This window comes from Ylistrum balloti, unplaced genomic scaffold (assembly GCF_031769215.1).
Source record: "Ylistrum balloti isolate Yb309-2 unplaced genomic scaffold, AGI_CSIRO_Ybal_v1 Utg369916, whole genome shotgun sequence".
NCBI lineage: Eukaryota > Metazoa > Mollusca > Bivalvia > Pectinida > Pectinidae > Ylistrum > Ylistrum balloti.
The window spans coordinates 1,328,016-1,345,702 of record NW_026782036.1 but is presented as its reverse complement, the minus strand read 5'-3'; the positions used below and the strand labels follow the sequence as shown (position 1 = coordinate 1,345,702).

The window sequence follows — 17,687 nt, the reverse complement described above, 5'->3', positions numbered from 1 at the left end:
AGCAGCCGAAAGCAACTAAACGAACCTCCGGCACAAAAGAGTTGCAATTCGTAATCAGGTGCGTTCGGGTAGCTGGAAATTGTTAACTTGCATTTCCTAAAGTTATAGGTGATGTTCGGGACATACAGGTATAGTGATTGGCTATGAAATATGCACTCGTACATGGATATATATATATATATATTTATAAACTACGTAACAATTACATTAATAGTAGAGAGATAAACACTGTGTAAATAAAAAGTTTCCCCTGATTTTCAACCGTACCAAGCAGCGGAGGTGGCGCTAAACAGGACCGGTGCTGACTAGGGCATTCGTGTGTTATATCGTTTTATAGCATATTTCTGTTAAAGGTTTGTCGAATTCTATCAACAAATGACTTAAAGGTGAAAATTCAAAGAAAATATATCAAAACGCCGATCTAATATGACTTTAAATAGCGAAAGTTATACAAATGTCGTGAAGTGGAAATGCAGGACAATAGTTGCCTCCCTTCAATCGTGCTCCGTGTTGTAGGACCACATGGCTATAGAAGGTCGCTTTGAGAGAACTTGAAGAAAGAATATCAATATTTGTCCCTTTTCTAGCAATTCAATCTTTGATAGAAAAAAGATACGACGAACGCTAAACCACAAGAAATTAAAATAAACAAACCCACAACGTGAAAAGAAACACTATATCTTCAAAATTGCACAACCAACTGAAAAAACACGCCCGTTTATTATTTTATGAGAATGTTCATGGTATAATTGAAGAATTTGTGTCTTCTGATCTTCTGTTGTTACTAATGATGAAGACAAAGCTAACTTATTAAATTACTATTTTTGTAATATTACACAAGTCGATGATAGAAACACTGCAGTTCCTGTAGTTGAGTCTAAAACCAACAAAACGCTTAGTTCTGTAAGAGTAAATAGAAATGAAATCCGTGATGTTTTACAGATATTGAAGCTCGGAAAGGCCTCGGGTGAGGATGGGATCAGTCATTATATGTTAAGAAATACATCACAAACTGTTTGTATTCCACTTGAAATTATTTTTAACACGTCTTCATCGTCAGGTATATTTCCAGCCAATTGAAAAGTAGCAAAAGTTATGCCACTGTTTAAAAAGGTGACAGGCATTCTCCCTCTAGCTATAGACCGATTTCTCTTCTATCTACTGTTGGAAAAGTCTTTGAGCGTGTTATTTTCAAACATCTTCATAATTATTTCGTAGAAAATTCATTGTTTTATAAACACCAGTCTGGCTTTATGCATGCGCATTCTACTGTATATTAACTCATTGAAATTTATCACAATATTTGTATAGCTCTTGAAGAGAAAAAAAACATGTATGTATGGTCTTCTGTGATATTTCTAAAGCATTCGATCGTGTTTGGCATAAAGGTTTGATGGTAAAATTAAAATCGTACGGACTTTGTGGTGAGCTGTTTACGTGGCAAGAAAACTATGTATTTAATAGGCAGCAGAAAGTTTTCCTAAATTGTGTTTATTCTCAATTAGGTTCAAACTCAGCAGGGGTTCCTCAAGGTTCCATTCTTGGACCACTTTTGTTTCTTATATACATAAATGATATTGCCGATGTCTTTGGATCATCTGCTCGTCTTTTTGCAGACGATACTTCTTTATTAAAGTCTTCCTTATCATGTCTTGAAATCCAAACTGTCTTAAATAGGGATCTTGATTCTTTAAACTTTTGGGCTAAAACTTGGTTGGTTACTTTCAATCCAGACAAAACTGGGGTAATATTTATTTCTAATTCGATTGACATAGATGATGATTTAGACCTGAAGTTAGAGTATGCGTGTGAATTGTGGGACGGTTGCACGAATACTGAATTAGAAAAATTAGAGAAAGCCCAAAGAGAAGCTGCTCGTATCATAACTGGCCTTCCTTCTTTTGCACGTATAGAAGATTCACATTTTGAAACTGGTTTAGATACACTTTCGAATCGTCGAAAACGAAGAAAACTTCAACTTTTATTTAAGATGCATAACAAGCTAACTCCAGATTATTTAAACGATCTCTAGGGGGACAAACATAAAAATGGTAATAAAAGTCTTCACATTGGTTGCTGCATCTGCATTCAGCTGCATTACCATTTGTTCTAAAAAAAAAATCGTAATGAAGAGATCTGGCAGGATTTCTCAAACGGAAATGAAGTATGTTTAAATTACGTAAATCTCATAACTAAAAGCATTTTTCATGTATTATTTCTGTCTTACTGATAATTGATTTAAATGTATTGAGAGAAGGAGAGTCTGATGTTTTATTGAGGAAAGAAAGTATTTATTCGCGATTTGTTTTTGTAAGTGTACGTTAAATGTCGTACAACAGATAACGTGTTTTACACTGTAATATGACACCTGCAGTATTTGTTTCACTTTTTTTTTATAAATAATGTATAATCGTTACAAAAGTTCATCTTGGAATCAAACAATGATTACTGGTTAGTCATATATCAGTCAATAAAAGAAAATCCAATTTGCATATTTAAATAACTCATTTAAATATGTTGTCAAATTTGGACATAGTGACGTTTATAGGCCCCCTTTTTTAAAGCAAAGACACGCCCAACATCCACATTCTCCCTTGGTGCATTTCTTATATTGGTGTCATGACGTCGACTATATGGTTTTAGAGTCATTTGCATACATGGTGCTGTTCCACTTAAAGTTCAATGCAACGAATAAAATCAACCTGTAAGGAGGTATTCATGTGTAAAATAACCAACTACGTAGCAATATTTTCGCGAAAAAACTGAAATAAAGTGAGATTTTGAAGCTATTATGCTCTGGTGTTCCGGGTCTCTTTCACATACGTTCTATATACGTTACCTATCCCGTATTACCTAATGATAGCATGTAAAAATAATGAAATAAAATCAGTTAAGCGGATGTGAAGACCGAAATTCATTACCACAATTTACAAAATGCAAATTGTCACATGAACAAAGCTCCCTGAAAGAGTGCTCCGCTTGTGCCCATTCCTAATTGCTTCCATAAATGCGTTCGTGCCATGTGCAGTACGGTATACTGAGGTTTTGAACAATGTTAGGGTTTCTTGTGAGCACACGTTAACCGTCTCTTTATTTTATGGTATTTATGAATGAATTTCCGTCATTGTCTGTGAAAAAGTTTATCTATAAGAAAATGCTTGATTACAAAAGGTTCTGTCTTTAATTCGTTTGTTTAACTTTTTATCATTTGTTGTAAATTGCATCCTGTCGATGTAATGTATGATCTAGGGCGCCTTAGTATGAATGTCAAGGTTATTTGACTCAGATTGGTCTATATAGACATCTTTGATATAACCTCGAGAAATAGGTGACCATGACAGGTACTTGTTTTCAGCTAATACAAATAGACTTCACGGACAGTGGAAGAAAGTCGGTATGCATCCAGTTTCGAACAAAATATAAAAATGCAATTTATATCAAATGATATCTTAAGTGGAAAAAGAGAGAGAGAGAGAGAGAGCGATATTTACTTGGATTTCATGGCTAAATAAGTACATTCCTACAAAGTACATTTTAAATATATCTTATACTATAATATATATTTAACCGCACCAACCGAATCATGCTATCACACAACACAAGCATGCTCGCAAGCCATGAAAATTCGGACACACGTTAAACTAATTGGAAATAAACAATAATGAGATTTCATAAAGAACATTGAACTGGAACGTGACCTATCTAAAACCCGCGAGTACTCAATATGTACTGTTGGACATATATAAATCCTTATTATCATCACTTGTGTAGCCTCCATGGCCAAGCAATAATTTATGTAAACTTAACGGCAAACATTTAGGAAGGTTTCTAAATATGGCAAGACGTTGGTCGTTATATCTACCACATGCAAAGAAGAAATGATGAACATTTTCATAAGGATATCGACATGCACAAGAAAGAGAGCCAAATAGATTAACGTTGAAGAGATCTTCATTTAAAGGGCTGCATTTATGGCGGTTGGTTAATAAAATATTTAGCTTACGATCTCCAACTAGGTAGTTATCAGGTACATTAAATGTTCCATTTTGTTGAGAAAGACGGTCTTTGATATCTTAAAAGAGGGAGCAGTTTTAATATTAGTGTCTAGACCATTCCACAATCTTAACGTAGAAGCGCAAGCCAAGATCAGGGAATCTAACGTCCTATATCATATGATTTTCTGTGTTATATATACATGTATATAAACGAAAAAACAAATGTATTAAGTCTTTGATAAACTGAAAACAATTATGAACAAGAAATAAAATTTAATTTAAACAGAGACGGGCTATACTTCCCAATAGGGACAAACATTTAAGTATGAAAAATAACAAAGTGCAATAAGAGAGTGATGATTCTTGTGCACTGCCCTCATTCTTAGGTAGATAGGTCATTAGTTATATTTATCAGTACGGAACACATGGTCATATTCTTGGACATTTTCAACTGTTTTCTAATAATAAAGTTTTTAACAGGTCTTTTTCAAGCTCTATAGGCTTAATCACCATGACACGAAGTTCTGTTTTCCTGGAGACAGTTTGATTTGACAGTATTTGGAAGAGCTACTACCCCTTGTTGTTTTCTAATGTTAACCTTGTCCGAAGATGATCAGTTTTCAATCAATTTCTTTCAAACTTGGCAGGCTTAAATTACCAAGACATAAGTTATGTTTCCCCTCACAGCAGTGTGATTAAACTAATTTGAAGGAGAAACTGCACTTTGTTTATTAGCATTTGAGTTTATATGAAGATCTCCTTCCCCAGTTTAACTTATATTATCTGGAACTTGGGAAGATTTAATAGTATTACGTGAGAAGTTGTTTTTCTGACTGGTATGTGATATTACAATTTTGAAGAGTAATTGCCCTTTGTTTTGTTTTTTTTTTTATTATTTTTGTATTTGTTTTTCGTTTGCTTGTTCTTTTGTTTTTTTTATCCAGATATCTCATCCAGTTTTCAATCATTTTCTTTAAAACGAGGTAGGCCTGAAAACCCTAATATGAGATTGTGTTTTCGTGAATAACCTTTTGATTGAAGAATATTTCAAAAATCTTCTCCTGGGATATATTTCAGTTTTCCTACCATTTCTTTAAAACTTGGTTTGCATTAATTTACTATTAAAACGTATAGCACTGTCCATTTCACTTATCACCATTTCCATACTGAGAGCATTCAGGTTTCCGAACTTATAGTCAACACCTGAGGTCAAACCATGTGAACTTCATTTCATCATTTATGTACATTGCATAAATGTAAATGTACCAGGCATGTGACAAATCGATTTTGATGCAGACACAAAGTTTTCAGTTTTTATTAAATCTGTCTCCATGTGAACGTACAAAATATTATAGACATACATCTCAAATGTTTAATTTAGTAGTCCCAGAAACAACGAGTGCTTCACAAATGATAATATCAATGACGACAGACCAGTACAGGAACTGTAGAATGATGTATAATATAATCACTGACGCTCCCAAGAAATGTACGTCGTAACGTGCCAAGACCTCTACAACCGGTTAATATCATGTTTGCTTTCCGGTCCTGCGCAATGCCAATTATCGTAGGACCTGGTTCTCCAGACAATTTCAAAACTTCCCCTTTCACCTTTGAAATAAATACACAAATAATGAGACTTGTATACATGAATGTTAATATCTGGGGAAATGGCAGATGCGGAGTCGGACAAAAAAAATGTAATGAAGTGAGGTTGGGGGTTTCCATTTAGAGAATGTGCGCCATCTCTTACCCGAAATCCTGGATCCTCACCTGTATTTATATCATTTTCAAATTTTAGCTTTTTATAAGGGAAACAATCTCAACTTGCTTGCATTACTTACAACATTCCTACGCTGTTGGCAGTTCATGGACTGGTAATACACAAATGACATAGAAAAGGTTACACTGTAGCGATGCCATGCAATGGTAAATTTGCGTGTATGCTCTGGTGAAAATAGTTACAACTACTGTTTATATGATATTTGGTATTAATCTTTTTGATTTCAGGAAACTTGAAACTTGCTCAAAAGGTACACAAATTTCCTATATTCAAATGTCGCTATTTACCTTGGAAGTACTCAAAGTCCTCTGTAGCTTTTCTACTGTGCTGTCTGCGCGCGTTTCCTCGTCTCGAAACGCCTGCATTATAAGTTTTAAGTCAGCAGGCTCCCAGAGAGCTATACAAAACAAAACAAAAACTTCAACAGTATTTCCAGCACGGATACAGAGGTAGTTGTACAGAAATATATTTCTCAAAACACTATAGCTGTTCTTGTAAAGAAGAAATATAATTAACCGATATTTGACCTCGTCCATGGGATTAAAAATTCCATAACATCATGACACGTGCAATAAATAATTGCCGCCATTTGCATTCATTGTCGTCACGTTTACAATGTATGAATATATATCTTGTAACCATGTCTCCTGCTTGCTTTGCAATGTTGTTTTTTTTCTGAATTTTATTGTACAATTGCTTTCTGAAACTGGAAAATAGGAAAAATACGTCGTCTAAATACGAAACAAAGCAATATTCGAAGCCCACTTTCGTTCCAATTCATTATGGTTGACCACTAAGGTTGAATTGAGAAAGAGTCCATCTGACATAGTAAGGGAACTTGATACTGTTTTGCAAACAGATTGCAAACAAAAAACTTTATTATTGAGCAACCAGATTCGTCGTAAGTTCATTTATAATTATATTTTTTTCTGCTACACTTTCAATAAAATTTGCTTTGCTTCGATTTATCACAAAATAACATTTAAGTGTGTTTATCTTCACGGATAACTATTTGTTTCATCTACTCACAACCATAGGTATTTAACTTCCGGTGGTCCACACAATGGACGACGATGACGTAACTAGAGGCACCGTGGACGTTTTCAACGTACCCTATTCAGACAAAAAAAAAAAAAAAATAGACAAAACGAATGTATATTTGTTAGTGTGATTTACCGGAACAAACAACATGTACTAACCAAATAAAAATAAGGCAAAACTATACGTTTCAAGTTTATGCTTGAAAAACGAAGGTCGTAAGGTAGAAGTTTTTTTTTTACATTGACTTCTCAAGACTTCTTGTTGGGCTGTTAAAAATTGTCGCATGTTTTTGAATCATGAGATGATTACTATGCTGAATATCAGGCACAATCTGTCAGAACATCTATGCTGACTGATTTTTGAAAAGGATAGTCACTCCTGTTCTATAATATACTGAGAAGTCCAGATAGATGGCACAATCTGTCAGAACATTTATGCTGACTGATTTTCTAAAAAGGATAGTCACTCCTGTTCTGTAATATACTGAGAAGTCCAGATAGATGGCACAATCTGTCAGAACATCTATGCTGACTGATTTTCTAAAAAGGATAGTCACTCCTGTTCTATAATATACTGAGAAGTCCAGATAGATGGCACAATCTGTCAGAACATCTATGCTGACTGATTTATTTAAAAGGATAGTCTCTCCTGTTCTATAATATACTGAAAAGTCCAGATAGATTGCACAATCTGTCAGAACATCTATGCTGACTGATGTGCGAAAAAGGATAGTCTCTCCTGTTCTATAATATTCTGAGTAGTCCGGATAGATGGACAACAGATAAAATGATTCATATATAACAAACTGAACTAACGTTCCAGTCACATGTACTTCCCAGAAAGGTGTCGAGACATCAAGGGACATCTGTCTGTAAATGTCATGCGTCTACGTGAATTTGCCTCCGCTGTACTGATACTTCATCGGATCGCCAGTAAACAACATGAACAGATTTTAAGGTATGTTTTTGGCAAAATGATGGGAAAAATATAAGGGTGAATAGCAAAAAATAGGAACAGTCGAGGAATCGGAATAACCTACATAAAACGCTGACCAAACAGATCAAGCAGGAAATAAACTGCACTGATATAAACAGGAAATAAACTAAGTGTACTGATGAAGTGGGAAGTAAACAACTGGTAATATGCTGGAATTAAAACGTACTGATAAACCGGGAATTACGTGTACTGATGAAACCGGAATTAAAGCGTACTGATAAACCGGTAATAACGTGTACTGATGAAACCGGAATTAAAGCGTACTGATAAACCGGTAATAACGTGTACTGATGAAACCGGAATTAAAGCGTACTGATAAACCGGGAATTACGTGTACTGACAAAAATTAGGGATAAATTTGGTGTAGTGATAAAACCCTAGCTGTTCTGATAAACCGGAAATATACAGGGTGTGCTGATCACCGATCGTTAAAAAAAGTTATTGTTATGATACTTGAAACCGGAAGTAAGCAACGCTGAACGTGTACAAACAGGGTATACAAATATGATAAAGCTAGTGCTGTACTTTATACGAAATCACTCGAGTCAAAGATTTCAAGTTCCGCATGTTTCGAAAGGTATCTTACATTTGAAGGCTTTCTCTGCTTCTTCACTTCCGTCCATGCACACGATGTTGATCTTTTGACTCTCCGTGTCCGCCATCATTACACCTCCAGTTTCCACATGATACACTTTATATCAAAGGTCAGCTACACTTCTTCACCGACCTAAACATAGCTTGTTATCAGTTATGCTTTGTATTACGGCACAGATTATGACCTATGTGTATTTACTCAATTATAGAATTTGACTGTTCTGCATTTATCATGTACGTTTTAAATGCCATTTTGATAGTTTCAAAACCTACCATGTGTATCCTGCACATGGGATATATATATAACAAAATGTATGCTGACATCAGCTACAAAATTTGTATGTAAAGAAGGATGAATCCTTTTTTTATCGAAAATTCGTTATAAAGAACACATGTTTGAGAGTTAAAATTGTCATCACAAGTTACAGATACATTCTGCGATGACCATACAACCATAAAACAAACACTGTTGGAGTCCAGTTTACTTCCTCTTCCAGGACAATGTAATTAAGATATAACACGGGTTCAGATAATACCTGTGGACAAAGACCCCATACTTTGGTGATCATTTACAGCCTTTGGTCACAAATGTCATCTTATAAAGTTGTAATTACTGATTTTCCACGACGCACAAACTAACATTTTGAATGCTTCATTTACACATTATACACACTTATATTTAAACTGTGCACCAAGGAGGAAGGGAAATTTAATAGAATTGTTTTTTTTAAATGTCCGGATTAAAAAAAAATATTGGTGCTGTTCCAGATCACTTATAAATTGTCATTTTTTATAAATTTGCTATAGATTTAACAATAGCATTCTATTTTCTTCATTTTTGGCGGATGGTAGTTTTGTCCGACAATGTGTTTCACAGCTGTATTGATGAATTAAGGCTTTTCTGTATAACACAGTCAATGTTATCCAGGTTAGAGGTGAAGTGACTTATTCACCTTTGGACCAGGCAGACTTACAGTTAAAATTCATAACAAAATGGTACATACAATTATCGCATGGCCAGTATTTATATTATTTTGATGGGTTGTTGATGAGGTAAATAGGGATTCTCCAATAACTATGTGACTACAGCAGTGTCATGATATTCTACAAACCTTATCTTTCTATCAAGTGGTTCAAGTATATATTCATACACATCATCTTTATTCTTTTACAAATTTGTGTTTCGGCTTCAAGAGGCGAATTTGGCAATACACCCATATGCCTGACGCCTTCTAAGTCCATCTACATTTCACAACTATTAGGTAGAATTATTTTTAGACTTGCTTTATTTTTTAAGGTTTCATTGTCATGTTGACCTTCGAGGCTATTATATTGTAGGGTAAATACAGTTCTTTAAACATAATCATCATCATTACTCTCCAGACTTCATTCCTTGTCCCATTGTCATGTGACAGCAATTGTCGGTGCTAAAAAACAAGGTCATTTAAACTATGAAGAATTTCCATAGCCTTACGAACTGCATTTTATCGATCTATTGCTGGATAAGTACAGTTAATACAAGGCTAAAAATAGAACAAAATACCAAGCTAGGAAATGAATATTTCATTGAATTCCTTATTTAGGATTTCATGACAAGATTTTGACAAGTCCCTCTGATTACATCAGATCTAAAAATACAGAAACAGCAAGTATACACTATCATACCAAAGAACAAGCGGCTGCTAACACATTGGCGTGTTTAGTAAATTCCAAGCGTGTCCTCATTTCAAGTTTAGTGACTTGATATTTTCTCGACCACTTGTACCAGGATATTAAGAAATAAGTAAAGGACAGTAGTTAGAATAAACAAAGTGAGAACACTTCCTGTCTATTGAAAGATAAGGATATTTTACTATATCAGGAAACATTGTCTAGAACTGAAACAGGATCTGAAAGTCAATATTGAATGTAGCAAAATTCATGTTTTGTTGTGTTTATATCGATATCTTTTTGCGTGAAATTTCATTGAGGAAAGAAAAGATTTAATTGAGGAAAGAAAACCTGTTAGGTAATACAAACAAACACACTATGACATTTTAGTGTTTGTGTGTATCCCAGGACAATATAGTAAATCATGTTTCAAGTAGGATTATCAAACCAAATAGGTAAGTACAAGCATACAAACTGGCTTACCAATTTTCAGACTGCAATGTTTTAATTTCATTTCTATAAACATTAATTTAAGTATATTTCTCTTATTTATTTTGTGTATAAATTCAGCATGATTACTCAAAATAAATCCATTTTCATATGAAGCAGTGAAAAGTTGGATGTGCTATTTACCACCCTGTTGACGATGTCGCTAAATCGCCAAAGTGATGATATCCTTATATCGCCATAGTGATGATATCATTATATCGCCAAAGTGATGATATCCTTATATCGCCATAGTGATATCATTATATCGCCATGGTAATGATATCATTATATCGCCATAGTGATGATATCATTATATCGCCATGGTGATGATATCATTATATCGCCATGGTGATATCATTATATCGCCATGGTGATGATATCATTATATCGCCATAGTGATGATATCCTTATATCGCCATAGTGATATCATTATATCGCCATGGTGATGATATCATTATATCGCCATAGTGATGATATCATTATATCGCCATGGTGATGATATCATTATATCGCCATGGTGATGATATCATTGTCACCATAGTATCACTGTTATATACTTTTTTATAAGTTGGCACTCAAAAGTATTATTGACCGTTGCAAAATGTTAGGTCAATTCTAGTTCACCTGTTCACAGGTTACATTGGACAAAAGTGTTCCCAATAACCAAAACGCCCAGGGTTGTTGAACTGGATTAATAGTATGATGGGATAAAGGGATTTAGTGTTTATTCAAATGAATGATCTTGAAGCATTTTCAAGGTCATATAGTGTCAAATATGCCTGAATCTTACAACTTTTCCAGCAGTATTCAAAAGCCAAGGGTTATGACACCAGACATGATAGTATACTGGGATGAAGGCTTACAATTGAGTCAGTTCAACTCAATTATGTTGGTGTTCTTCCATGTTTACTGCAGACAAATTGGATTAAATCTTTTGAATGAAAAAGTGCTGAATGTTATGATATCTGGCTAAAAACTCAGTTCTGGTGAATAGTCTTGATCCTAGCTCACTTAAGTCAAATATGTCGAAATCTTTCAACGATATCTTTTTGAAAGCCAAGAGGTCCTCATTTTTGTTATTTCACTTTTACACTACATATATACTGTAAGGTGAATGAGAAAGCTTCAGAACAAACTCTCCTGGTATTGTTATAGGCCTTTATAGCTTGCCCTCTGTTTTTAGTGACTATACTTAATGACGTATGTCACCGTATCAAAATAACATAGAGGTATCACAGGGCAAATATTGTAATATAATATACATCGCAGTCAATCCTTTTACCCCCACTGTTAGTTTGACTGGATTACCTTCCTTTTCAGATATGTATCAGGTAGACAATTGAATATGATGTCATTTTGATCATAACACCACTAAAGAATACAGACAAATCAAGTACTGGTTAGCCTGTTATGTATATGAATACTTTGTCTGTTTAAAGGTAAAACAAGACAAGATGGATGATGAGGATGTGTATGATCTGACGATTGAGCCAAACAGATATACTCTTATTAAGTACACAGCAACGGAACATATTGTGGACGAGCTGAGACGAAAGACAACCATCACCATTAATGACTATGACGAGATCCATACCTGTGCTGCACGAAGACGGAGAACAGGTATGGGCTGTATTTAGAAGGTGGTACTTGGCTAATCAGAACTGAAGGATTATAACAGAAAAAGGATTTGTTACATATATATATATATTGGACTTCTAAAAATACTTAACTTATCCTAATATGTTCCCAAAACTTAACAAGCCACACAGGAGCAAATGACTGCCTGAAATGGTGACTTTGTCTACATATTAGTCTAGACAAAATATGTTATATATAAAGGGGTGTTTTATGAATTATAATTGTGTTAATGTATAAGCCTAATTAAAGTATCACTCCAGATTCAAAACATTATACAATCGTGGATGTCTCCCTTTTAATTTCTTTTTTTTGTCAATGTTTTAGTAGAGGGAGCGCCATTGCAAGCAGTTCTCTATTCCTGGAAGATATAGAAACACTGGGAATGGGGCTTATTTGCAGGATGACTGAGACCTATTTGTCGAGAAGTACAGTATTACAACCAGTAACTTTGGGGCTCAAATTTCATATAGGAACATTAAGATATCAAATCATAATACATACAAGCTGACAAAGGAAACACTATCTAGTAGAAGTCTGCAAAGGTCACTATGTAAGATTTTTTCCAGTTTTTGAGGTTAAAATAAAATTGTAAAAAAAAAAAAAAAAAAAACGATATATGAAATAGTTTTTACTCTTAGATAAAAAAAAACTGTTGGTCCAGTGTCGAGGTCTATCTGTATGTAGGTTAATTTTAGTTTGAACAAGTTTTACCCAAGTCATAATGTCAAGTGTTTGCACTTTTCGTTCAATATGGAGTTATTAGCCATTTGCCGTGAATGTATTGATATTTTACTCTTTGCTTAACAGCTTTGTGGACAAAAATTCAATACAATCACCACATTTGGAAATGTGCTTATGATCTTTATTTCGATGCAACCTTTAATTGATCAATGCCTCTTTTCAGTTTTCCTTTTATATACTTCATATAAAGCACTGCAACTTGGATATGTACACATGTACATGCATATTACAAACCATTTGTTTAAAAGAATGTTTCACATCTAGTTCAGACAAGAATACAAAACAAATTTGATTTGAAAAAAGAAATTAATGTTTCTCTATTCAGCAAAACTTGTAGACATCTTACAAACAAAATGGAACAGAGGAGTGCAGGAATTTCTCAAGACCATCCAGCATTACAGAAGGTTACCCCTAAAAGGGACACTGAATCCATTGGTTTACATGTAAGTTAAATTCTATAAATAGGATAAGCCAGTGTTAGTGATATAGAGATAACACAAAATGTGGGGGTTGTATATGGAATTTGTTTCACTTGAGTGAGTTATTTTTCAAAAGTTGTAAAAAATACTATTTTTTCAAAGTGTTTTTGTAATTTTAATAAAAATTATCATAAATGATTCATATCTAGTGTCATCACCATGGCGAGTGTGTTAGACTTGGTAATTCAACAGAAAACAACAAACTCAAGATATCAATTGAAAATGGCTGTTTTGATTAAACGACGTATACATAAAGATGTGTATATATAACCAATTTCATCAAATGTACATTTGCAAAACCTTTCTTGTAAATATTGTTTTGAGAAACAGTTGATTAGTCTAGTAAGGGGGTATGAAAACGCCCATAAACAACAAATTTTCATAATTGCACATATGCAGAACTTGAATGTAAAATGTTATAAGAAACAGTTGACATGTCAAAGATACAGAACTTGATTGTAAAATGTTTTAAGAAACTTTTGACATGTCAAAGATGTGATATGAAAAACTCCATACACCAAATTTCTATACTGTTACATACAAAACCTAGTTGTAAAATTTATTAAAACACAATAGAAATAACTGATACAAATTATCCACTTAGTAAGTATATACCTTGCAGAAGGTAGGCTTTAGGGGAGGTGGTGGTGACAGAAATTGAAATTCCAATGTAAATGTTTGTAAAAAACATTATAATATAAGTAGACTGTACAGATCTTGTTCCGACATTATGCCTGCAGGCCTTCTTATATAGTGTGCTATAAATAGCAACATATTACTGCATCTATGACCTTATCACACTCTATTAATGGCCAGCATCCGCTCACTATAGAATGTATATTGCTGAATAATAAATCCCATTCAATTTGAATTGATTTGGATGGGTTTTTTCCTAGTTCAAAGAGTATAAGATTCTTTAAACTTATTATGTTAAATTTAGTTTCAAGACATTTCGTTTTGTATTTTTTTAAGTAAAACAAGAGTATCAATTATCAAATCTGCATCATTAAAACAGCATATTCCAAAAATAGATTCCTGTTTAAGAAATTCAGAATGAGTGTTATGATCAGCAAGTAGTTGTGTTAATTCTCTTAAAGCACAAACTTTATCACAATCCCATATTAGATGTTCCATGGTTTGTGGAAAAGTTTTACAAAAAGTACAGGAGAGGTCTTGTTTTATACCCATTTTATGTAGAAGTGTATTTGTAGTGAAAATTCTAGGTTAATTCTATCTTAAAACCATCTTAATTTAGTGCTATTTATAGTTCTAAAAGGACATACATAAATTTCTTTCCATTGGATTGCCTGAATGTTAAAAATCAAAGACCATTTTGTTTGTGATGTGCACCTAGTCTCATGATGACTTAAAACTGTATACATATCACATGCGACTTTTGTTTTCCTCAATAAAGGTATCAAATTTAAATTTATATTACATAAACAGATACATTTTTTCAAAGAAATTGGGTTTTTTTTACTATTCAGATTGTTTTTCGTCACTAATTAAACTATGAAATGTCAAAAAGTTGGATCTAACACCATATCTTATTAAAATTCTAAAAAAATTAAAATGTACCATCTTTTTTTAATAACGTCATATATACATATTGCTTTACTGTACCCGTTCTATAGGTATATTGATTACTTTGGCATTGTGATTGCACCACAATGGATTTTTACAAATGTTTTCATTGTATATAATGGAGGAATATACTGTTTGATACCATGCTTCCAGAACATCTCTTCAAAATATATTTCTGTATTCTTCTATTATAAATCAAAGTTTATGAATTCCATAATTTTCAAATGAAAACTTATTAACATATTTAACTGTAATGCACATCCAGCTAACATCTCTTTATAGATCTGCCTTAACCACGTTCCTTTGACACAAAGCATTTTCAAACCTCCTTCATTGTATGACTTAATTACGACATAAGGGATAACCTTATCTGTTTTTCTCCACCATAGAAAGTTATACAATATATCATTGGGTTTTTTTTATATAAGAGCACTATGGGTTTGGTTGAGCTATAATGAGATGATTAAATTGTGAAATAAGAATTTTTTTTGGCTCCACAAACTTATAAGTGATTTCACTTTAACAATTTTCAGATCAAAGTTTAATTTTACTATTCTATGTAAGTGAACATCATATTATATACCTAGAAGATTAAACTTTGAACTGCCCCATGGAAGACTGTTCTGATTTGTATTTATCATTACAATATTTTCTGTTGCCTATCTAAATTACCTGGATCTTGGTGAAATTCAGTTTGAGACCTGAAATTCTGGCATTATAATTAAGTTTTTTGTAGAGTAGCATTCAAAGATTTTTCTAAGCCATCAAGAATCACAGATGTATCATCAGCAAACTGGGATAAAGAGGTTTTTTTGTTATTTACACCAATGCCTCTGATCTCAGAATTATTTTTCAATAAAACTGATAAAATTTCAGCACATAAAAGCATGAGGAGAAAAGGTCATCGGCATCTGCACTCAATAGCCACAAAATCAGATAAATTGTCCCCTATTTTAACCACAGAGTAAATATCTTTTTGAAAAAAGTTTGTTCCAATTAATGATTGACGGTTCAAATTTTTAAATTCAAAGATTTTGCAGTGAAATCTTCAGAAACAGAGTCAAAAGTTTTTCAAAGTCAGTTAACAATAAAAGACCAGGCATGTCATTTTTTTAAAGCCAGTTTGATTGCTGCTGGTTATTTTAGTTATGACAATTTTAAATCTTTCTGCTATTGTGCCAGATGCCAACTTGTATATGGTATTATGTAAGGTAACGAGGCGCCAATCTTTTAATCTTGCTTTTGTGTAACTAACATTCCTGATATTCAGTAACTGTAGTTAATTGACCTAACAATGAAATGAAGTTTTTTCCAAAATACTCTATGGTTCTTCTAATGTAATGATTTAAGGGAATCCAAGTATATCATATAAACCTAATTATTTTTCCAAGTTTGAATCATAACCTCTACAGTTATTTCTTCTGTATAGGCTTTTCATAGAAAAGTTAATTTTATTCCAATTTCTTTCTGTTCTAAGATAACTGAACCATTATCTTTTTCTATATTTGAAATAATTTTACTTGTTTCAAGATTCAAGTCCACAAAAAAAATTGAGTTGGCTTTTCACCTTCACAAATCTGTACTGCTCGAGAGCATATCATATTGCCATTTAACTGATATTTGTCTTAATTTTTCAAGTTTTTGCATTTTTAAATTGAGACGATCCAACTCACCATCAACTGAACGTATCCTGGCTTCTGAATTTCTGAATATATTTAATTAACTTGTTCTCAGAATCATTCCTGGGCCCGTATTCATGAAACCATTCTCATGCTCAAGCATAGATTTTGTGCTCGAGCAAACTTTTTTATAATTCACCTAAATCATTTATAAAATAATACAAATGTCAAATATAAATATTGCATATTACTTTGACTTGAAGTCCTTTCAAAATTTGTTTTTAATCTTTGGCAAAATCAGCCTTATTTATTATTTTTTAACTTAAACAAGATATAAGGTTTGAGCACAAAATTCATGCTTGTGCATGAGAGCAGTTTCATGAATACGGGCCCAGATTTTCTTTTTAGTAAGAGTATGAAATAATCTTGTTAATTTCTAACAATGAAGTCTCTAAAGGGAGCTAACCATTAAAAACCAACATCAGACCCTCCAAAGGAATATCCTCTGTAGTTTCCATATTGGTAAAGCATATGTTATTTTTACAATCAGTACTCTGACGGTATTCAAGTATTCAGAAACACAAAGTAGTGAATTATTAATTTTCTATAACCCCCATCCCCCTTTTGAAATTTAGTGAAACAAAGATTTATCAACATGGAACAGTCAGAGTGATATGCTGGCTCAATGGGAGACACTGTTAATCTTGGTAGTAATTCATCTGATATTAAAATGTAGTCTAATCTTGCCTGTAGAGCAATTATATTTCAGTGTGATATACCTTTTCCTCCTCTTTAAAAAACCCCTCGAAAACAAACTTTATAGAAATTGCTATGAAATATTTATGAACAATGTTACATGTATGTAATGTAGGCATGTCCGCTGTCATTTTCACATGTACAATGTATCATGCAAATTATTTGATTTCAATAACAGACTATGACTATAATACAATTTCAAAACATTTGAAACTTAAAACTTGACACTGACCTGATACTAATGACCTTAAATATAATACACTTTGATTCTTTTCAAATGTCTTATTCACAAATGAATATTTATAAGATTTAGTATTTGACC

General features: G+C 33.1%; 1 protein-coding gene across 1 annotated transcript; it reads right to left on the bottom strand.

Annotated features, from left to right (window-relative positions):
* Positions 1-5,414: 5,414 nt before the first annotated feature.
* Positions 5,415-8,477, bottom strand: LOC132546836 (universal stress protein Sll1388-like). Its single transcript, XM_060210558.1, has 4 exons — positions 8,402-8,477; positions 6,808-6,891; positions 6,066-6,175; positions 5,415-5,606 (listed from the first exon to the last, which is right to left on the bottom strand). Exons 1-4 carry the CDS (start codon positions 8,475-8,477, stop codon positions 5,415-5,417), a joined length of 462 nt encoding a protein of 153 aa, XP_060066541.1.
* Positions 8,478-17,687: the final 9,210 nt, after the last annotated feature.

Excerpts from the sequence above, each read along its gene's own strand:
- LOC132546836 (XM_060210558.1), bottom strand. The coding sequence starts at position 8,477 with ATGGCGGACACGGAGAGTCAAAAGATCAACATCGTGTGCATGGACGGA. Across the intron at positions 6,176-6,807 it reads GAAGTTAAATACCTATGGTT|CTCTCTGGGAGCCTGCTGAC; the intron begins GTGAGTAGATGA and ends TGTTTTGTATAG. Across the intron at positions 5,607-6,065 it reads GGACTTTGAGTACTTCCAAG|GTGAAAGGGGAAGTTTTGAA; the intron begins GTAAATAGCGAC and ends TTTATTTCAAAG.